This window comes from Carassius gibelio, chromosome B22 (genome assembly GCF_023724105.1).
Source record: "Carassius gibelio isolate Cgi1373 ecotype wild population from Czech Republic chromosome B22, carGib1.2-hapl.c, whole genome shotgun sequence".
Lineage (NCBI taxonomy): Eukaryota > Metazoa > Chordata > Actinopteri > Cypriniformes > Cyprinidae > Carassius > Carassius gibelio.
In genome coordinates, this window is record NC_068417.1 from 7,369,423 (window position 1) to 7,392,818 (window position 23,396).

General features: G+C 40.7%; 2 protein-coding genes and 1 long non-coding RNA gene across 4 annotated transcripts in view; 1 reads left to right on the forward strand and 2 right to left on the reverse strand.

Annotated features, from left to right (window-relative positions):
* The window catches only part of LOC127987724 (gastrula zinc finger protein XlCGF49.1-like), a 198,857-nt gene that overhangs the window by 53,246 nt on the left and 122,215 nt on the right, over positions 1–23,396 (reverse strand). The gene's annotated exons all lie outside the window — the stretch shown is intronic.
* Positions 5,917–8,217, reverse strand: LOC127987776 (uncharacterized). Of its 2 annotated transcripts, XR_008161375.1 has the most exons (4): positions 7,831–8,217; positions 7,633–7,709; positions 7,422–7,516; positions 5,917–6,133 (listed from the first exon to the last, which is right to left on the reverse strand). It is a non-coding gene; the product is annotated as an uncharacterized LOC127987776 (long non-coding RNA). The 2 variants fall into 2 exon arrangements; XR_008161374.1 differs by lacking the exon at positions 7,831–8,217 and having other exon boundaries at positions 7,633–7,794.
* On the forward strand, positions 10,614–16,571 carry LOC127987948 (zinc finger protein 239-like). Its single transcript, XM_052590406.1, has 3 exons — positions 10,614–10,632; positions 15,505–16,032; positions 16,201–16,571. The coding sequence occupies exons 1-3, from the start codon at positions 10,614–10,616 to the stop codon at positions 16,479–16,481; spliced, it is 828 nt and encodes a 275-aa protein (XP_052446366.1). The 3' UTR covers positions 16,482–16,571.

A 23,396-nucleotide genomic window follows, 5' to 3' on the forward strand; every position in this document is an offset into this window, starting at 1 on the left:
GATCCGATATCAGTTGTTTTTTGTTTGTTTTTTTGTTTGATTTAGAATTTCTATACTTCTCTGTGTTGACCTGATCTATGACAGAAATCCTATTATAAACTAGGTTAGTGGATAATTCAGCAACAAAAGCTCTAGATTCTAGAAAACTCACTTTGCAGCAGTTTAGTCAGTGTACTGTTTGAGTAAATGAATTACTCCAGGATATTGGTTTATTTTGACACAGAGAGATTGTCAGCCACATTAAGGTAAATTACTTAAGTAAAATGTGAATTAATTAAACTGGAGACGTGAACCAGATTTGGTGAACTGGTTAAATCAAACGATTCTTTCGCGAGCCAGACATCACCAGTACAAAGGGAAGAGATATTGATATGTAGTGTATTAAATCTGTGCATTAGTTTAATGAGCCTTAACTTTGAATAGTTTTAAACCTTAGTTACTGTGCACTCTTGAAGAAAGTTTCGTAGTTTAGACTGTAACCGAATGAGACACACAGTTTGATTGCTGAATGTAGGATGACAGACAGCCGCAGCGGAGAGAAGAGTTTATGTGAACATGAATTTAATGACTTAAATATAAATTTTTACTTCACATTGAACTATGGATCAGCTTCAGAACACTTGAAATATAGTTCACAAAATGTTTAGGTGCTTTGTAATGTTGTTCTGCCTTTCGTGGGGCTCAACAATAACACAGCATAGTAGAGGTCGACCGTTATTGGATTTCGCTGATACCGATAGCAAGGTTGGACCACATTGGCCGATACAGATTAATTAACCGATAGTTTTTAAAATGGATACTGAACAAAAACTAAAATAGCGCTTTATTTACCAAAAAAAATAAAAAAAAATAACGAATAGTAGTAGTATTATTAATAATAATAATAATAATACCAGTAATAATAAATGTTGAAATTACCACACTCTAATAGGGCCCTATGAAATCAGTTTATTTTTTAAAATTCCTTTTTATTTTTTTCAAAATTCTGTTATTTAAATTTTCTGGATTCTGTTTTTTCCGTTTTAATTTTACTCCACTCCTTTTTAATCGTTAAATTGAAGTTTATTACTCATAAAGCAAGTCTAATTAAATAAAATCATGAAACTTATACATTTTCAAATCAATTTAATAAAAGTTTAACAAAAAAATACATGATTAGGGCCTTATGAAATGTTTTTTTTTCTCACCATATTTTTTATTGTTACCAAATTCTGTTTTAGAATGTCTAATTATTTGAATGCATAAAACAATTTTTTCTTTTTTCTTTTTTGTTAAAGAAGCCTAATGATTTTTTCCCCTCAAATTCTGTATTTATTAAAATTTTTATTGTTATCAGATCAAGGCATGAAACATTCATTTTATTTGTCTTTTAATTGCTTAAAATTAAGCAAACTTTTTTTGGCAGACAAAGGGAATTTACTATAAAAATTTAATAATGGAATAAATGTTGTGTGATTACACAACATAACATACATACATTTTTCTTGTGAAAATAATTTTCTCATGACTAAAAATAGCTTGAGTGTAACTCAGGAATGTAACTTGAACTACACCCTTGCCTCATTTACATTACACAGATCAATGAATACAGAAATAAGCCCCACCTCCATTCAGTCACAGCAGCCAGCCATCAGCCAGGGCCTCCTAATCCATGAACTGAACCGTAATAAATGCAATGGCTAGTGGAAATAAAGTTTTAATTAAACCAGATGTCAGACGTGTTTGAACAACAAATATTATGGTATGCTCAACATAAGCTAGGATACTGATGGTTAACTTTGTGAGGTAAAATTATGTTTGGATCCCTTGACATGATTGGTTATTGAATTTTGTGATTTAGCAAAAGAAAAAAGGTCTGTTTCACCCCTAAATTTCTGTGACTGCCTCTAGGGAAAACTACAGTTTAAAGTGGAAAATACTAGGGATGTAACGGTATGAAAATTCCTTATCACGATTATAGTGACCAAAATGATCACGGTTAAGTATTATCAGAGTATTGTTATAATGTGCTGCAGATGTTAAAAAAAGTACATAAATCACTTGGCCAAGTTTTATATTTAAAAATCAACAAACAACAAATAAAATGACTTTTTGTTTGCATAATCACTAAAACAATAACATTACAAATGATGTCCGGATTTAAAATGACAACTTGACTGACAACAGATTAATAGCATTCAAGATTTCAAGATATCTAATGTAAATGTTCAAATATAGCTTTGCAAAAGTTTAATAAAGGTAAACCTCACATTTCAGCCTTTATATAAAGAAAAGCTATGTCAAAATGATAATTGCTTAAAAAACCTCCGTGATCACAACATTGCTGTTAAGAAACACTTCTTTTAGGTCAGCAGCTCTCAATTCCAGTCCTCGAGTCCTCAGCTCTGCATATTTCACACGTCTCTCGTTAACACACCTGATTCAGATCTTCAGCTCGTCAGAAGTGAGCTCCGTGCATGAACAGGGTTCCTTGCTCCCTACTCTGTTGAAGTTTAACTCACTTCGGAACATTCATTCACAGATTTGCGCTGCGCGATGTTTTCACACACGGACATTTAAATTCACATCTCGCATCAGAGTAGTGGAGTGGAGTGGCTACATGCTTTAACCTCGCACACTCGTCCTCAATTATGATTAATGCGTGAGATGGCATAATTTGTGCTTGAGATGGAGCAGTAGCGGAGCGTTCTCAGAGCACATGAAAACCTCAATGCTCTGACTTTCAGAAAATCCATTCATAGCTCCAGACAAAATCATGTTAATCCGCTCACATACTCTGTCTCGAACACTTGAATACACTTTGAAAGGAACATATAGCCTACAGTACGTTCGTTTCGAACTGGAATCATGATGGATTATACTGTGATGTCCACTTCACAGGGCACCTACGTTTGAATAGTTTGAATAAATGTCTGAAGCCATAAGAAAAACATACTAAATGTGCAGAGCAGGGTGGGGCAAGCACTGGCATTGCGGTAAAATCATATAATAAATTCGTTCATATATTCATTTGAATAATTCCCTTAGCAGTCTTTTACAACCTCCGAGCTTTTCCGCCCTGTTTTGACTCAAAACGAAACTACTCTGCTGTGCGCACCTGAGACTGCTACTGCACTGTAAAAAGTTTAACTATTATTTACTCAATTTTTTTGGTGAAACATTTTTACACTCAAAAAAATTGAGTAAATTTTAAAGCTGTGAAATCAATGAAATATACTGTTTAAATTGAGTAATTGTCAGTAAAAAAATTAAGTAAATCTGAATAACTGAATTACTTTATATGAGAAATAAAATTAGATATAATCAAAATTATAAAACACCACAACTGTAATTCTATGTAAAATAAACAAAAAATATTGGAGTAGATATAATTGAAATATTGGATGAAATTTAACCAAAAAAATGTGCTACGTTTACTACATGTAAAAGTGAATTTAACTTAATATTGGACTATAAATTATCAAAATGTTGCATTCACTTTTTTTTTACACTATTTACCCTTTATAATTAATATAATAAAACCAAATAAAGAAAGAAACACATTTTTTTATTGAAAATTTATTTGTCAATTAAACATAAGACAAAGTCTAAAATCAACCTTTGAAACATCTTATCCATTTTAATATTCCAGTAAATTGCAAAAATTAAAACTGTAAAGTAGCCATAAGGGAAATGATTAAACCTTATGAAACATTTCATCCATCTTAGTATTCAAGTAGATTACATGTAAAATACGATAGCCATAAGAGAAATGACATCTTACTTTGTTCCTGGTGCATACCAGCCATTTGCAGTCACACTCAACATTAAACCATAAAAAAAAAAAAGCCACACTTACATCAATATTAAAGGGATAGTTCACCCAAAAAGATGATGTTGTCATAATGTACTCGCCGGGTTGTCCCAAATCTGTACGAATTTCTTTCTTGTGTTGAACACAAAATATATTTTAATGAATGTTGGTTAACAGATAGTTGAAAGTTGCCATTGACTTCCATGGTAGGAAAAAAAAAAAGTATACTATGCAAAGTCAATGGCAACCTTTAACTGCGTTAACAAACACTCTTTAATACTTGGCTGAATGTCACGTCACTTCACTTAAAATATCTTTTGTGTTCAACAGAAGAAAGAAACTCGTACAGGTTTGGGACAAATTGAGGGAGAGTAAATTATGACAAAATCATCTTTTTGGGTGAACTATCCCTTCAACAGAATTAATCAGATAACAGAAACACTTCCATCAGGAATACCCATTCTGTGGGATGATCATGAACCACTACTATGCAAGAAGATAATTTTTTAACCTCTGAACATTAACAGAGTTTTGGAGGATCCAGCTCAAGAAACAGTTTTTGGAACAACTTAAGTGAGTACAGGTCCTTCTCAAAAAATTAGCATATTGTGATGAAGTTCATTATTTTCCGTAATGTAATGATAAAAATTAAACTTTCATATATTTTAGATTCATTGCACACCAACTGAAATATTTCAGGTCTTTTATTGTTTTAATACTGGTGATTTTGGCATACAGCTCATGAAAACCCAAAATTCCTATCTCAAAAAATTAGCATATCATGAAAAGGTTCTCTAAACGAGCTATTAACCTAATCATCTGAATCAGCTAATTAACTCTAAACACTTGCAAAACACTTCCTGAGGCTTTTAAAAACTCCCAGCCTGGTTCATTACTCAAAACGGCAATCATGGGTAAGACTGTTGACCTGACTGCTGTCCAGAAGGCCATCATTGACACCCTCAAGCGAGAGGGTAAGACACAGAAAGAAATTTCTGAACGAATAGGCTGTTCCCAGAGTGCTGTATCAAGGCACCTCAGTGGGAAGTCTGTGGGAAGGAAAAAGTGTGGCAAAAAACGCTGCACAACGAGAAGAGGTGACCGGACCCTGAGGAAGATTGTGGAGAAGGACCGATTCCAGACCTTGGGCGACCTGCGGAAGCAGTGGACTGAGTCTGGAGTAGAAACATCCAGAGCCACCGTGCACAGGCGTGCGAAGGACATGGGCTACAGAGAAGCAGCACTGGACTGTAGCTCAGTGGTCCTAAGTACTTTTTTTGGATGAAAGCCAATTTTGCATGTCATTCGGAAATCAAGGTGCCAGAGTCTGGAGGAAGACTGGGGAGAAGGAAATGCCAAAATACTTGAAGTCCAGTGTCAAGTACCCACAGTCAGTGATGGTCAGGGGTGCCATGTCAGCTGCTGCTGTTGGTCCACTGTGTTTTATCAAGGGCAGGGTCAGTGCAGCTAGTTATCAGGAGATTTTGGAGCACTTCATGCTTCCATCTGCTGAAAAGCTTTATGAAGTTGAAGATTTCGTTTTTCAGCACGAGCTGGCACCTGCTCACAGTGCCAAAACCACTGGTAAATGGTTTACTGACCATGGTATTACTGTGCTCAATCGGCCTGCCAACTCTCCTGACCTGAACCCCATAGTGAATCTGTGGGATATTGTGAAGAGAAAGTTGAGAGACACAAGACCCAACACTCTGGATGAGCTTAAGGCCGCTATCGAAGCATCCTGGGCCTCCATAACACCTCAGCAGTGCCACAGGCTGATTGCCTCCATGACACGCGCATTGAAGCAGTCATTTCTGCAAAAGGATTCCCGACCAAGTATTGAGTGCATAACTGAACATAATTATTTGAAGGTTGACTTTTTTGTATTAAAAACACTTTTCTTTTATTGGTAAATAATATTTCTTTTATTGGTAAATAATAAAGCTAAAAATAAAGGTAAAAATAAGCTAATTTTTTGAGATAGGAATTTTGGGTTTTCATGAGCTGTATGCCAAAAGCATCAGTATTTAAACAATAAAAGACCTGAAATATTTCAGTTGGTGTGCAATGAATCTAAAATATATGAAAGTTTAATTTTTATCATTACATTAAAGAAAATAATGAACTTTATCACAATATGCTAATTTTTGGAGAAGGACCTGTATTTGTGGGTCTTGGGATATCTCAAATCCAATGTGACTCCCAAAAGATGGCAGCAGGCTCTGCTGTGATTCCCAAGATTACATCGCTGACTGCCCCATCATTGTCCCGAAGGATGTAGATTTTTATGACCTCCTCTGCCAACTCTGCTTGTACGAAGATGGGTAGATCAGCTGAACCCTACAGGCAAATTTTAAAGATAACTGGTTAGAGCTAACATTCAAACCTGAATGTTACAAGAAAGTGACAAATACACAAAACAAATAGCACCTGAAGAAGCAAACATTCTGTTGGACCATATGATAGGTAAAATCTCAAAGTTTACTAGGGGGAGGAGTTGCAAAAATTAACAGCATTCTTCTTAACAACAAGACAGGTTAATTTTCTACATAGGGACATTTATTTTTAACAATAACCCTAAAAGAAAAATGAAAAGAGACCAACTGCGAGCTTCTATGCTGTAAATCAATGCTATAGGCTTTTATTGAGGAAATAATGTAAGTTGCTTTGGAAAAAATCGTCTGCCAAATGCATAAATGTAAACATATTAACTGACTAAAAATACAACAGTTTATTTTATCTAAAATGTACAGTTATATTTTATTTTTTCCACTAAAACAATTTAGTATTTGACTAACAAATTGTTCATTTATAATACACATAATATATTTGTGAAATTTCTATCAAACTATTTAAGGATGGAAAATTAAACTGATCTGTTTCAGGGAACAAAAATATTACTTAATTCAAATCAAAATGAATATATTTAAACACACTCTTAAGAAATTTAGTAAGTTCACTCAATTAAAACAACGTACCCCTCACCCAGCCTCGGCTGTCCTTCAATACCCACCAGGTCTGGATTTGTTACATTAAAAAGCTTAATGTTTTCAAACTTTTGACCGATATTGTATGTCATAAGTTTCAGTGTACTAGAATGATTTTACAACGGAGCATATAGTGAGAGCTGATTAAAACGCACCAGTCTATGTTATGTCCACGCCATTTTAAATACTTTTGCATGGAGTATTTGTAGTGGTGATTTAAGAGCTCATACCTCAGTTCATGTAGTAATTATGATGTTTTACAAAAACGTGACAGCTTTTTACAAGACAGAATGTTGTCATTTGAAAGTTCATAAATGATGTGTTCCCTTTTGACAAGCCACTGACCCCAAAGGGGAACCTGTACAAAATCGTTTTCCATTGGGCATGTATAGTTGCTGGACCACGGTTACACTTATCGTTAGACTTTCAAATGGCGGTTGAAATAAACGGTGATCCAAATAGTACGAACGTTAACCCACTCCAAAAAAAAAAAAAAACTAACATACATATGGCTGCCCCACTAACTAACTTAGAAAACTACACTGTTATGTACACGCACACACGGTCAATGTTTAATCAACTTTTGAATACATTATTGCAAATATAGATAGTTATAAAATGACTAACGTTACGTTACTTACAGGAAATTCGAGTGATGCTGTTCACGTCGTTGCTGAGAAAAGCAGTCCTTCAGTGACAGGTGCCTCTTGTTTGAGCCGCGAAACTTGTTAAACTTCTTAAGATGACGCAAAATACAAACCCAATTGTTAGGAAATCCTTAATAATTAACTTCTGAATTAAACATTACAAACATAATTAGTATTAACTAGCTGGATAAATTACATAACGTACCACAATATGAGAGGAGTGCGGGCCTTGCCGTTGCTGAGGAAAGCCGTCCTTCAGGTGACTTCGATTAAGCTACGAAACTTGTTGAATATGACGTAAAATACAAAGACAATTGTTAGGAAATGCTTAATAATTATTAACTTTTTAATAAAGTGTTACAAACGTAAGTAGGATTAACGTTAGCTGACTAACGTTACTTACCAGGAGTTGTGAGGTGTATGGCTAGTCGACGTCGCTGCTGAGGAAAGCAGATTTTTTTTTTTCCTGCGGAGCTGCACACGTGATCACTTTAGCCGCGAAATTTACTCAATTTATTTAAACTTTCATTTATTAAGCTGGAACTTTATTTAGGAAAATTGGTAGGAAATACTTAATAATTTTAGTTTCTAAAACAGATCAGTACAAGTAAATAATTATCAAATATTTCTATTAGAATTCACCAGAAATATTGAAGGTATATTAAAAATATAATTAGTTAGTTAAATACTTATTTATTTTCATTACATAAACTTAAATAATATATGTAAATTTTAGAGAAATTATTTGTTGGATTTTTAATTATTATTTTTAATCTGACCCACTCAAAATATCACTTAAATGATTTCAAAAGATTTTATTAAGTTAATATAGCTCTTTATTTTTGTGAAATTTACTAAGCCACTGAATTATTTTTTACAGTGTGGAAACTCTGGTTTATGCGGGACACTATTCATTTATCACAAGTCATTCAAATCTCTGTAAACTAATATAGTTTTAATGATAATTAAAAGATGAAACAGTAATACTAACCTTAGGTGAATTTGATCATGATTTATCGTCAAACCGGTAATCGTTACATCCCTAGAAAATACTCAGCAATGGTGTTGATAAATTGATGGTCTCATGGTTTGTCTAAATGCATATTAAAAACCCCACATAGACAAATAAACAGAAAATATATATATAGATCTGTGCAATAATATAGTTGGAGCTAGGCCTGTCGTGATAGTTGATAAATCAATTAATCGCACAATGAAAAAAAAATTAGCTCTGATTTTTTTTTCCAAATTTTATTTAAAAAATGTAACATGTCATGTGTGGGGTTATTCTGGAGCGCAGCCTGAGGACAGCTCGTGGCAGAAAACACCCTCTCCGATGGCACAGATGTCCCGAGAATAAAGAGATAACGTCTCTCTAGATTGGCCATCTTTGAGAAGCAACTTTTTATTTGCTTGTGGATGTTGATACAGCATTGTACTTGCAATATCGCTTTATTTTAATACCGCGTAGCATATTTTGCATGTAACTTCAATGCACTTACTGTCGAAATGGGCCTACTTTTCACTTGCTTCATTTGGCTTGCTCAGCTAAATATGTCTGTAGGTGTGTGGTTGCTTGTGTCTACGCGCCCAGTGAGTTAAAACACACGTGCGTGTTTTTCCAAAGCGATCGGGCAGTTGCGCGACGCTTCCATTATGAATGTGTATACCGCATTTGAAATAACAAACTTGAGCACAAAAAAGACGTGATATGTGAACAGCCCCTTCATCGGTCAAAATGTTTACTTTGTTAATGGTTAAATGGTCAATATTAGCATCCCTAACTGGCATTAACACATAATATAACAACCCTAAATTTCTGTGACTGCCTCTAAGGAAAACTACAGTTTAAAGTGGAAAATACTAGGGATGTAACGGTATGAAAATTCCTTATCACGGTTATAGTGACCAAAATGATCACGGTTAAGTATTATCACAGTATTGTTATAATGTGCTGCAGATGTTAAAAAAAGTACATAAATCCATTGGCCAAGTTTTATATTTAAAAATCAACAAACAACAAAGAAAATGACTTTTTGTTTGCATAATCACTAAAACAATAACATTACAAATGATGTCCGGATTTTAAATGACAACTTGACTGACAACAGATTAATAGCATTCAAGATTTCAAGATATCTAATGTAAATGTTCAAATATAGCTTTGCAAAAGTTTAATAAAGGTAAACCTCACATTTCAGCCTTTAAATAAAGAAAAGCTATGTCAAAATGATAATTGCTTAAAAAACCTCCGTGATCACAACATTGCTGTTAAGAAACACTTCTTTTAGGTCAGCAGCTCTCAATTCCAGTCCTCGAGTCCTCAGCTCTGCATATTTCACACGTCTCTCGTTAACACGCCTGATTCAGATCCTCAGCTCGTCAGAAGTGAGCTCCGTGCATGAACAGTGTTCCTTGCTCCCTACTCTGTTGAAGTTTAACTCACTTCGGAACATTCATTCACAGATTTGCGCTGCGCGATGTTTTCACACACGGACATTTAAATTCACATCTCGCATCAGAGTATGTGAGTGGAGTGGAGTGGCTACATGCTTTAACCTCGCACACTCGTCCTCAATTATGTTTAATGCGTGAGATGGCATAATTTGTGCTTGTGATGGAGCAGTAGCGGAGCGTTCTCAGAGCACATGAAAACCTCAATGCTCTGACTTTCAGAAAATCCATTCATAGCTCCAGACAAAATCATGTTAATCCGCTCACATACTCTGTCTCCAACACTTGAATACACTTTGAAAGGAACATATAGCCTACAGTACGTTCGTTTCGAACTGGAATCATGATGGATTATACTGTGATGTCCACTTCACAGGGCACCTACGTTTGAATAGTTTGAATAAATGTCTGAAGCCATAAGAAAAACATCCTAAATGTGCAGAGCAGGGTGGGGCAAGCACTGGCTTTGCGGTAAATTCATATAATAAATTCGTTCATATATTCATTTGAATAATTCCCTTAGCAGTCTTTTACAACCTCCGAGCTTTTCCACCCTGTTTTGTCTCAAATCGAAACTGCTCTGCTGTGCGCACCTGAGACTGCTACTGGAAACTCTGGTTTATGCTGGACACTATTCATTTATCACAAGTCATTCAAATATCTGTAAACTAATATGGTTTTAATGATAATTAAAAGATGAAACAGTAATACTAACCTTAGGTGAATTTGATCATGATTTATCGTCAAACCGGTAATCGTTACATCCCTAGAAAATACTCAGCAATGGTGTGGATAAATTGATGGTCTCATGGTTTGTCTAAATGCATATTAAAAACCCCACATAGACAAATAAACAGAAAATATATATATATAGATCTGTGCAATAATATAGTTGGAGCTAGGCCTGTCGCGATAGTTGATAAATCAATTAATCGCACAATGAAAAAAAAATTAGCTCTGATTTTTTTTTCCAAATTTTATTTAAAAAATGTAACATGTCATGTGTGGGGTTATTCTGGAGCGCAGCCTGAGGACAGCTCGTGGCAGAAAACACCCTCTCCGATGGCACAGATGTCCCGAGAATAAAGAGATAACGTCTCTCTAGATTGGCCATCTTTGAGAAGCAACTTTTTATTTGCTTGTGGATGTTGATACAGCATTGTACTTGCAATACCGCTTTATTTTAATACCGCGTAGCATATTTTGCATGTAACTTCAATGCACTTACTGTCGAAATGGGCCTACTTTTCACTTGCTTCATTTGGCTTGCTCAGCTAAATATGTCTGTAGGTGTGTGGTTGCTTGTGTCTACGCGCCCAGTGAGTTAAAACACACGTGCGTGTTTTTCCAAAGCGATCGGGCAGTTGCGCGACGCTTCCATTATGAATGTGTATACCGCATTTGAAATAACAAACTTGAGCACAAAAAAGACGTGATATGTGAACAGCCCCTTCATCGGTCAAAATGTTTACTTTGTTAATGGTTAAATGGTCAATATTAGCATCCCTAACTGGCATTAACACATAATATAACAACCAAAATGAATTAATTTTAAACCACACAAAGTCAACATGTTGGTATTTCTTGCTCTGAATCTGCCATAAAATAAAATAAAAGTTTATTAATCTTTGAAAAGGTGTACCTGCGTTATTATGCCATTATCATTATATTATTTGAAACTGGTCTTAGAATGACAATATTTTAATTTATTGCGATAATTTCTTGGACAATTTATCGTCCAGCAAAATTTGTTATCATGACAGGCCTAGTTGGAGCAATGAATTATAAGAGCAATTTCTATAAAATTGTGGAGTTGTATTTTAAACATAATCAGAATCAGAATCAGAATGAGCTTTATTGCCAGGTATGTTTACACATACGAGGAATTTGTTTTCGTGACAGACAGAAGCTCCACAGTACAACAGAATGACAGCGACAGAACATAAAACACATAATAAAAGAATAAAAAATACAAATAAGTAGTTAGTGAATGACAATATACAAATTGACAATTGTAGGCAGGTATATTACAAAATGCAGTTATGTATGTACATGTGTATTATGTGCAAAATTTAAGTGTTCGCTAAGTATGTGTGTTAGATAAATAAGTGTATGTGTGTATATAAATATAAAGTGTAGTGTGTTCGCAGTTATTATCAGCTGTCCATAAGATGGATTGCCTGAGGGAAGAAACTGTTCCTGTGTCTGGTCGTTCTGGTGTTCAGAGCTCTGTAGCGTCGACCAGATGGCAACAGTTCAAAGAGGGAGTGTGCTGGATGTGAGGGGTCCAGAGTGATTTTGACAGCCCTTTTTCTCACTCTGGATAAGTACAGTTCTTGAATAGAAGGGAGGGTTGTACCGATGATTCGCTCAGCAGTCCGGACTACCCTCTGTAGTCTTCTGAGGTCAGATTTAGAAGCTGAGCTGAACCAGACAGTTACTGAAGTGCAGAGGATGGATTCGATGATGGTGGAGTAGAACTGTTTCAGCAGCTCCTGTGGCAGGTTAAACTTCCTCAGCTGACGAAGGAAGTACAACCTCTGCTGGCCCTTTTTCACGATGGAGTCAATGTGAATGTCCCACTTCAAGTCCTGAGAGATAGTGGTGCCCAGGAACCTGAATGAATCCACTGCAGTCACAGTGCTGTTCATGATGGTGAGTGGGGGGAGAGCAGGGGGGTTTCTCCTGAAGTCCACGATCATCTCCACTGTTTTGAGCGTGTTAAGCTCCAGGTTGTTGAGAGTGCACCAGACAGCCAGCTCTTTTACCTCCTGTCTGTAAGGAGACTCGTCACCATCCTGAAAGAGGCCGATGAGTGTGGTGTCGTCTGCAAACTTCAGGAGCTTGACAGAGGGGTCCTTAGATGTGCAATCGTTAGTTTACAGGGAGAAGAGCAGTGGGGAGAGAACGCAGCCCTGGGGAGCTCCGGTGCTGATTGTACAGGTGCTGGATGTGTATTTTCCCAGCCTCACTAGCTGCTGCCTGTCTGTCAGGAAGCTGTTGATCCACTGACAGATGAAGGTGGGCACGGAAAGCTGTGTTAGTTTGGGCAGGAGGAGGTTTGGGATGATCGTGTTGAAGGCCGAGCTGAAGTCACAAACAGGATCCTCACATAAGTCCCTGGTCTGTCTATGTGTTGCAGAACATAATGCAGTCCAATGTTTACTGCATCGTCCACAGACCTGTTTGCTCTGTAGGCAAACTGAAGAGGATCCAGCAAGGGTCCAGTGATGTCCTTCAGGTGGGTCAGCACCAGTTTTTCAAATGACTTCATGACTACAGACGTTAGAGCCACAGGTCTGTAGTCATTTAGTCCTGTTATCTTGGGTTTCTTTGGGATGGGGATGATGGTGGAGCGTTTGAAGCATGAAGGGACTTCGCACAGCTCCAGCGATCTGTTGAAAATCCGTGTGAAGATGGGGGCCAGCTGATCAGCACAGGATTTTAGACAGGCTGGTGTAACACAATCTGGGCCTGGTGCTTTTTTCCTTTTCTGCTTCCGGAAGACCTGGCGCACCGCATCCTCGCTGATCTGAATTGCAGGTTTGGGGGAGAGGGGGGATGCAGGAGGTGAGAATGGTGAGAGTGCTTGATTGGAGAGGTGTTCAGGATGGGTTGCAGGAGCTGTTAATGGTGTGAACGTTTGTTTGGAGAGGCATTCAGGGCTGGTTGCAGGAGTTGTGGATGGTGTGAATGGTTGTGTGGGGAGTCGTTCAGGGCAGGTGATGGGTGTTCTTTCAAACCTGCAGAACTCGTTCAGATCGTTTGCCAGTCGTTGATTCTCTACAGTGCTGGGGGGTGGTGTCTTGTAGTTGGTGATCTTCTTTAGACTTTTCCACACTGATGCTGAGTCGTTGGAAGTGAACTGAGTCCTTATTTTTTCAGAATAATTCCTCTTTGCCACTTTGATCTCCTTTTCCAGTGTGTATTTAGCCTGTTTATACAAGACATTGTCCCCCTTCACGTAAGCATCTTCTTTGGCCTGACGGAGCTGTCTGAGTTTTGCAGTGAACCACGGTTTGTCATTATTGTAAATTAGTTGAGTCTTTGTAGGAATACACATATCCTCACAGAAACTGATATATGATGTTACGGTCTCTGTGAGTTCATCCAGATCGGTGGCAGCAGCTTCAAAAACACTCCAATCAGTGAGGTCAAAACAAGATTGTAAATCCTGCTCTGCTTCATTAGTCCATCTTTTTACAGTCCTTGATACAGGTTTAGCTGATTTTAGTTTCTGCCTGTAGGACGGTATAAGATGAACCAGAAGGTGATCAGAACGTCCCAAAGCTGCTCGTGGAACAGAGTGATATGCATCCTTTATTGTGGTGTAACAGTGATCCAATATATTACTGTCTCTTGTGGGACATGTAACATGCTGTCTGTATTTTGGCAGTTCACGGGAGAGATTGGCTTTATTAAAGTCCCCGAGAATGATTAAAACAGAGTCCGGGTGTTGTTGTTCTGTGTCTGTGATCTGATCAGCGAGTTTCTGTAAAGCTGAGCTCACATGCGCTTCAGGAGGGATGTAAACACTGACCAGAATGAACGAATGAAACTCCCGCGGCGAATAGAACGGCTTGCAGTTAATGAAGAGTGTTTCGAGATTCGAGCAGCACGTCTTCTTTAACACAGTTACATCTGTACACCAGCGTTCATTGATGTAAAAGCATGTCCCGCCGCCACGCGATTTCCCAGTTGATTCTGCGTCGCGATCCGCTCTAAACAGCTGAAAGCCCGGCAGATGGAGCGCGCTGTCCGGTATGGCGTCATTCAGCCAGGTTTCCGTGAAACACAGAGCAGCAGAGTGAGGGAAATCCTTATTTGTCCGAGAAAGCAGAAGGAGTTCGTCCGTTTTGTTGGGTAGAGAGCGGAGATTTGCCAGATGGATGCTAGGCAACGGCGTTTGAAATCCGCGCTTCCTGAGTCTCACGAGCGCTCCCGCCCGCTTCCCCCGTCTGCGCGTCCTGAAGCGTTTGATCAGCGCCGCCGCTCCTCCGATAACAATGTTCACTAAAACGTCTGAATAATTTAAATCCGGTAAAATATCCTGTGGTGTGTTCTGCCGAATGTTCAGCAGTTCATCCCTGGTGAAACTGATGGCAGGAATATAACTAAAGACTGGACAAACTAACAAAAACACAAAAACATATGCGGAGCACGTCACGGAGGCAGCCATCCAGTATCGGCGCCACTTTCTTTCGTTGGATATCGTTGGAATAATAAGAGGAATATCAATGTACCTCATTCATGGAAAGTGTCTGTGATTGACTGAACATTAAACATGTTACTTTAATTTCAGAGTTGACGGAAGAAAATGAGGATGATGAAGAACTGTGTAAAGAGGAGAAACATCATGTCAAAACTGGAGAAAAACCTTTGGATCGCTCTCAAACCAAACAGAAAGATTTAAAGAAAATAAGATACAAGAAATCATTCACCTGCCCTCAGTGTGGAGAGAGTTTGACAAACAAACAGAGTCTCCAGATTCACATGAGAGTTCATGCAGGAGAGAAATTGTTCACATGTAATCAATGTGGAAAACCATTTTTGTGGGCTTCAGCCCTGAAGAGTCACCTGAGAGTTCATTCAAAGGAGAAACCACATTCATGTCCAATATGAGGAAATAGTTTTTCACTACTGAATAATTTAAAAGCTCATCAGAAAATACACACTGGTGTGAGAAATTATATGTGCTTTGAGTGTGAGAAGACTTTTATTAGAGCTTCACATTTGAAACGGCACCAGAGGATCCACACTGGAGAGAAACCTTACAAGTGTTCACACTGTGACAAGAGATTCATTCGGTTAGGAGACCTGAAATCACATGAGAGGATCCACACTGGAGAGAAACCTTACAAGTGTTCACACTGCGACAAGCGATTCATTCTTTCAGAATCCCTGAAAGCACATGAGAGGATTCACACTGGAGACAGACCCTACATGTGTAATCAGTGTGGTACGAGTTTCAAACAAAAAGCTCAACTTAAAGTGCACATGGGAGTTCACACTGGAGAGAAACCGTTCACATGTGATCAATGCGGGAAGAGTTTTGCACAATCAGCAAAGCTGAAGAGACACATGAGGATCCACACTGGAGAGAAACTGCATGAATGTGATCAATGCGGAAAAACATTGTTGTGGGATTCAGGCCTGATGAGTCACCTGAATGCCCATTTAAAGGAGAAAGCACATTCATGTTCTTTGTGTGGAAAGAAATTTTCACATCTGCAGAATTTAAAACAACACCAGAAGAGACACATGGCTGTGAGAGAATATATGTGCTTTGAGTGTGAGAAGACTTTTGTTTCGTTTACAGAACTAAAACAGAACGAGAAGATCCATACTGGAGAGAAACCATACATGTGTTCACACTGTGACCAGAGATTCAATCACTCAGAAACCCTGAAAAGACATGAGAAGATCCACACTGGAGAGAAACCTTACACATGTGATCAGTGTGGGAAGAGTTTTAGACAGAAAGATCATCTTAAGGTGCACATAAGGGTTCATACGGGAGAGAAACCATACCACTGCACTGCATGTGAGATTCGCTCAATCAAGTTCTTTACACAAGCATACGAAAAAAATTCACAGTAAATAGATTATCTTCAGATCTACCATTTTCAGGTCTGACACCACATCATTACCAAACATGACAAAATAATGTGTTGGTCTATCCATTTGTATGTGTACAATAAAAATAAAAATCATCTGTTGTTTTCACAGTTAATGAAGTTTTGTGTTCAAGACAATTCAGATCAACTCAGTTAACTCAATTTTTTTTTTTTCATTTTTATATATTTTACTTTGTGATATGTAATTATATTCTCTGTGGTCGTATCAGTTTTATATAATGTGCCATTTTCTATTCTGCAAATGTATCACTTCTTGTTTGTTTGCTTTTATGAAGGAAAGTAGTTTTTTTTTTTTTTTTTTTTACAAACTTTTCTTGTTCAGGAAGCTGAAGAAGAGCTCATAATACTTTCATAGAAACTGAGATTTATTGACTGGCTGGCAGAATGCCACCATTAGTAACCAGCTTGCAGATTAAAGTAGCCAAGTTACCAGAGTCACCGGAAAAATATGATTGTTATAATCGAGCATCGCGTTAGTTCAGTCAGGCCATGTTAGTCATGCTTGCATCAGCTGACAGTCAGCTGTTCCTGACGTGTACACCGATCACCTGCGGTCTAATTAAATTCCCATTATTCAGTGTCTCTTCCATCGCATTGCTGCTTGCAATCAACTCCCTCCTCCAACCCCAACTCCACCAACTGAACCTGTAATCCGACCTAACTTATTTCTTTACAGTGTCTTCATTGGAAGCAATCTCTATCACATTTTGTTTACAACTCATGTAATTGTGAATTGTAATTATATATGCTTATAATGGTTCTGTTCTGTACCCCAGGGGGGTTTGTCTTGCTGCTCTCCCCGCTCTGTCCAAGCATGGCTGCATGGACAGGCGTGTGGAGTGTTGCCCAGAACATAACCATACCACCAACACTAACTGTATGCAATTATAATTGTCATAAATATACTTGACGGAAGTGGACCTGATTGAATTGATATAATATTATAGAGACAACAGAAAAAAAAAATAATAAAAGATGGGATTTATGAAAGTAGTGTTCATTATTGGTTGTAAGTGTTGCCAGTGGTGTTCAGTTTAATTCTGAAATGGGCCAATGACACCACAGGATGCAGTGCAGTGGGAAAAAACAATTTCCAGAGTTATGAGGTTTTCGATTTCTGCAATTTGATACATTAATATTCATGTGTTTCCCGGACATGCATGTGGAACTAAGCATTTTATTTCATGCAGGTTAAGTTTCAGCAGGTTTAAGAGAAAAAAAAAAATATTTTCAAATATGATTTCTGTCACAAACGAGACAGGAGGCAGACAGGATGGACCGTATGTGAGTTTTATTAGCAGAATGCTCCGAACCAGACGGGAATGTCAGAGTGAGAGCGAGTATGGACCAATATCAACACAACGGAACGATCTCTGATCACAGTAAGTGGAAGTGGAATCACCGAAGGAGGACTGAAGACAGAAGAAGATTGGCCGATCTTTGAGGGTTCTCAGAAGATTCGCGGATTCTCAGGCGAGTGTTGAGATAGAGTCTGTAAGCCATGTAATGACGAGATCAGACGGAGACTGAAGGTTGAGAGTGAGTATATAAGGGTGAGCAGTGATGAAGGATAGCAGGTGATGGTGATGAGGATGAAGAGATGCAGGTGATGACAATTAATATTCAGGGGATGACGAGCGAGTGGGTGGAGGGAGTGATGATGATGGTGGTGGAATCCTGACAGTACCCCCTCCTCCCGAGGCGGCTCTTGACGCTTGAGAAGAGGGGCATTGGCGACGGCGAGGCCTACCACGACCTCTGGGGGCAGGACGATCAGGATGGTCTGCATGAAACTGGGTGAGGAGGGTTGGGTCCAGAATGTCTTCGCGGGGTACCCATGAGCGTTCCTCGGGGCCATAATCCTCCCAGTCGACTAGATATTCCAGCCGGGGGCCTCGTCGCCGCGAATCCATGATGTTGCGGACACGGTAGATAGGCTCCTCTTCTACTGGAACGGGAGGAGGAGGTAAGTCCCTAGGTCCTGGATCTGAGGGAGGAGAAGTGACAGGGTCAATGAAGGGTTTTAACAAGGAGACGTGAAATGAGGGTGAAAACTTGTAATGAGGTGGGAGGTTGAGCCTGTAAGTGACTTCATTCAGCTGCCTCTGCACGGTAAATGGTCCGATGTATCGGGGACTCAGCTTACGGCAGGGCAGGCGAAGGCGGATGTCTCGGGTTGAAAGCCACACCTTCTGACCCGGTTGGTACTGGGGAGGGTCTGTCCGTCGACGATCGGCTTGGGTCTTGTGCCTTCGCACTGCCTGTTGGAGGTGAACGTGAGCTGAGTCCCATACCCTCTCGCTCTGATGGAACCAATAGTCAACGGCTGGGACCTCCGAGGGCTCCCCAGACCAAGGGAATAGAGGAGGTTGAAAACCCAGGATACATTGAAAAGGAGTGAGCCCGGTGGTGGATTGCCTGAGAGAATTCTGGGCGTATTCAGCCCAGGGGAGGTAGCGGCTCCAGCTGTCCTGGTACTGGTGGCAATATGACCTGAGGTACCGTCCTATCTCCTGGATCTTCCGCTCAGTCTGGCCGTTCGTCTGAGGGTGGTATCCTGAGGATAGACTAACAGTTACCCCAAGTAGTCGGAAGAAGGCTTGCCATACCCGAGATATGAACTGCGGACCTCTATCCGATACTATATCTTCGGGAATTCCAAAATTTCTGAAAACATGGTGGAACAAAGCCTCCGCGGTCTCAAAGGCGGTAGGGAGTCCAGGTAAGGGGATCAGCTTGCAAGCCTTCGAGAACCGATCCACTGCTACTAGAATACAGGTGAAGTTGTTAGATTTAGGAAGGTCAGTCATGAAGTCTACACCTAGATGAGACCATGGACGACGGGGTATAGGAAGAGGTACGAGTTTACCCTCCGGGAGTTTTCTGGGAGTATTAGAGATGGCGCAGACTGAGCACCCTTGGACAAACCGGGAGACATCTTGGGAGATAGATGGCCACCAGTACCGTTGACTGAGGAGCGAGAGGGTACGCCTGCTACCTGGATGACCAGAGCCCGGAGCTGTATGAGCAGAGTCCAGAAGGGCGGTGCGGAATTGTTGAGGTACAAAGGTGAGCCCCTCTGGACCTCCCGGCGGAGCGGGATGGAGACGGTTTTCCTGGGATATCTGATCGTCTATGTCCCAGAGGATTGGACAGGCGAACACGGCTGGAGGGAGAATGGGTTCAGGGCGGTACTCCTCAGACGAGGAATGATGGAGGCGAGAGAGAGCGTCAGCTTTTCCATTCTTACAGCCGGGTCGGTAGGTAACAACGAAATCAAAACGGGTGAAGAAGAGAGCCCAGCGGGCCTGACGAGGATTGAGCCGCTTGGCTTCTTTGAGGTATTCCAGATTACGATGATCGGTGATTACTTGAAATTGGTGATTGGCTCCCTCCAGCCAATGCCTCCACTCTTCCAAGGCAAGCTTGATTGCAAGCAGTTCCCGATTTCCGATGTCATAGTTTCGCTCCGCCGGGGACAGCTTCCTGGAGAAGAAGGCACATGGATGGAGTCTGGAAGGTTCACCCTGCCGCTGGGAGAGGACTGCTCCTACTCCAGTAGAAGACGCATCAACCTCGACGACAAATGGCAGATCTGGATCAGGATGGGCGAGGACGGGAGCGGTTGAAAAGGCGTCTTTTAATTGTTGGAAGGCTTGGATGGCTTCGGGGGAGAAGGATAGAGACTTGGTCTGGCCCTTCAAAGAGGAGGTCAGAGGAGCACTGATAATGCTGTAGTTATGGATGAATCTCCTGTAAAAGTTGGCAAATCCGAGGAATCTTTGAAGCTCTTTCACTGTAGTGGGCTGCGGCCAGTTCCGGATGGTATCCACCTTCCTCTGGTCCATTTGCACACCATGCTGATTTATGATATAGCCCAAAAACTGTACCGACGTGGTATGAAATTCACATTTCTCCAATTTCAGGAATAAGTGATGGGCTCTCAATTTCTGCAGGACCAGAGTGACATGGCGTCTGTGTTCAGGAAGTGATGATGAATAGATGAGGATATCATCCAAGTAGACTACAACAAATCTATTGAGGTACTCTCGGAACACTTCATTCATATAATTCTGAAAGACTGCAGGGGCGTTGGATAGGCCGAACGGCATTACCCTGTACTCATAGTGGCCGGAAGGGGTGACGAAAGCAGTCTTCCACTCGTCACCCCGACGGATACGGATTAAGTTGTATGCACTGCGCAGATCCAACTTGGAGAATATACGGGCCCCACGTAGTTGTTCCAGGGCTGCTGGGACCAGAGGAAGGGGGTAGCGAAATTTGACCGTTTGGGAGTTGAGATGGCGGTAATCAATACACGGTCGCAAGCCTCCATCCTTCTTAGCCACGAAAAAGAAGCTGGAAGCGGCAGGTGAAACCGATGGTCGGATGAACTGCTGCTGAAGGGCTTCTTTCACATACTCCTCCATGGCCTTCTGTTCCGGGATGGAGAGAGGGTAGATACGGCCTTTAGGTAGAGTGGCTCCAGGTAGCAGGTCGATGGCGCAGTCCCATGGCCGATGGGGTGGTAACTTGGTCGCCAACTGCTTGCTGAACACATCCTGGAACCCCCTGTACTCAGCAGGAATCTCCACTTGATGCTGGACTTCTGGACTCTCAACTGAAGTCGAACAGACTGGGAGTTTGGGTTTGAGCACGGAGGACGAAGAAGAGGGAGAAGATAGGGCTTTCTTCTTGACTGGAGCTAGACAGGTATGTGTACAGTTTTCTCCCCAACGAAGAACCTCCCCGGATTTCCAGTCAATGGTGGGCTGATGTTGGATCAACCAGGGGCGTCCCAGGATGAGCTCAGCAGTAGACTCCTCCAGCACCAGGAATGAGATCTCTTCTGTGTGTAAACAGCCAATGCGGAGCGTTAATGTGGGAGAGACATGACTGATTCGACCTCGACCCAGCGGCTTTCCTTGGATGGTTTGAACTCTGAGCTCTTGAAGGCTGCGGTGCTTGCGGACGTTCAGTTTTTGGAGGAGCTGGGTTGAAATGAAGTTCCCCGCTGAACCGGAGTCGAGAAGGGCTTGCGCTGAGACACAGATATGCGGGGTTAGTAGATGAACCATGGTACGATTTAAAGATTCCACTTTAGGGGGGATCTGAATGGAGCTTACCGCAGAACGTTGAGGTCGAACAGGACAGGAGCAGATGAGGTGATTGTCGCTCCCGCAGTACAGACAGAGGTGAAGCTGGATACGACGCTGGCGCTCAGAAGGAGTGAGATGGGTGGAGTCCACTTGCATGGGCTCAGGTGCTGGAGGAGAAGCAATGGGAATCGAGGACGGAGGACTGACAGCGGTAGACGGATTGTCACAGGCAGATAAGCGTTGTGAAACTCGAATGGTCTTCTGAATGAGGTTCTCAATTCCCATGGAGTCATCATAAACAACCAATAGCTGACGGATGTTCGGATTCAGGCCGTGGCGGAAAGCGGTAATCAGGGCCGACTCGTTCCAGCCACAGGATGCCGCCAGGGTGCGAAACTGGAGGGCATACGTACTGACAGAGGAGTTTCCTTGACGGAGATTGTAAAGCTGATCGTGAACTGAGAGATCTGAAACAGCCTGGCCAAAGACTTCCTTAAAATGAGACATGAAACCTGACAGGGACTTTAACACTGGGGAGTCTGAATTCCAAAGAGATTGTGCCCACTGGAGAGCTCTGCCAGAGAGTAGAGAAATAATAAAGGCCACCCGGGCGGAATCATCGGTAAACTGATGTGCTTGCATTTGGAAATATAGTGAAACCTGAAGCAAAAAACCACTGCAATCCTCCTCCTCACCACTGAACGGCGCTGGTCGGGCCATGGGACTCGCAGAGGCAGCCGGCGAAGTAGCGGGTGTTTGCGGAAGTTGATGTTGGCGTGCAGAGTGAAGGATTGCTTCAGGGATGGCGGAAGGGTTGTCCGGTAAAGAAGAGAAGATTGACTGGCGCACTGCTCGCACTAGTTCGGCAAACGGGTCTTGAGATGGATTTCCCCCAGGCTCCGTAGGATTCTGCATCTTTGGTCTGATCTTCTGTCACAAACGAGACAGGAGGCAGACAGGATGGACCGTATGTGAGTTTTATTAGCAGAATGCTCCGAACCAGACGGGAATGTCAGAGTGAGAGCGAGTATGGACCAATATCAACACAACGGAACGATCTCTGATCACAGTAAGTGGAAGTGGAATCACCGAAGGAGGACTGAAGACAGAAGAAGATTGGCCGATCTTTGAGGGTTCTCAGAAGATTCGCGGATTCTCAGGCGAGTGTTGAGATAGAGTCTGTAAGCCATGTAATGACGAGATCAGACGGAGACTGAAGGTTGAGAGTGAGTATATAAGGGTGAGCAGTGATGAAGGATAGCAGGTGATGGTGATGAGGATGAAGAGATGCAGGTGATGACAATTAATATTCAGGGGATGACGAGCGAGTGGGTGGAGGGAGTGATGATGATGGTGGTGGAATCCTGACAATTTCATCCCTGCTTAACCAATAATCACAAGATAATGTAATCAAGTAAAATAGTAATGAAGAAAAATAATAACAAAAATAAAACAAGCAATTGTAAAACTTTGGAAATTATTTGAAAATGGAATATTTAAAAATGTTAAAAATAGAAAATGATTTGACATAAAATACAGTGAATACGTAAAATACAGTGCAATCATTTCGGACATTGCACAGTGCTCATTTAATAAATGCACAGGTAAACAGATGAGTTTTAAGTCTAGATTTAAATGTGACTAGTGTTTTAGCACATCTGATCTCTTCTGGAAACTGATTCCAACTGTGGGCAGCATAGTAACTAAAGGCGGACTTCCCTTGTTTTCTGTGGACCCTTGGTATTTCTAATGTACTCGATCTACTAATGATCTGAGTT

Coding starts and splice junctions, on each gene's coding strand:
- LOC127987948 (XM_052590406.1), top strand. Junction 16,033..16,200: donor AACATTGTTGTGGGATTCAG/GCCTGATGAGTC, acceptor TTTCGTTTACAG/AACTAAAACAGAACGAGAAG.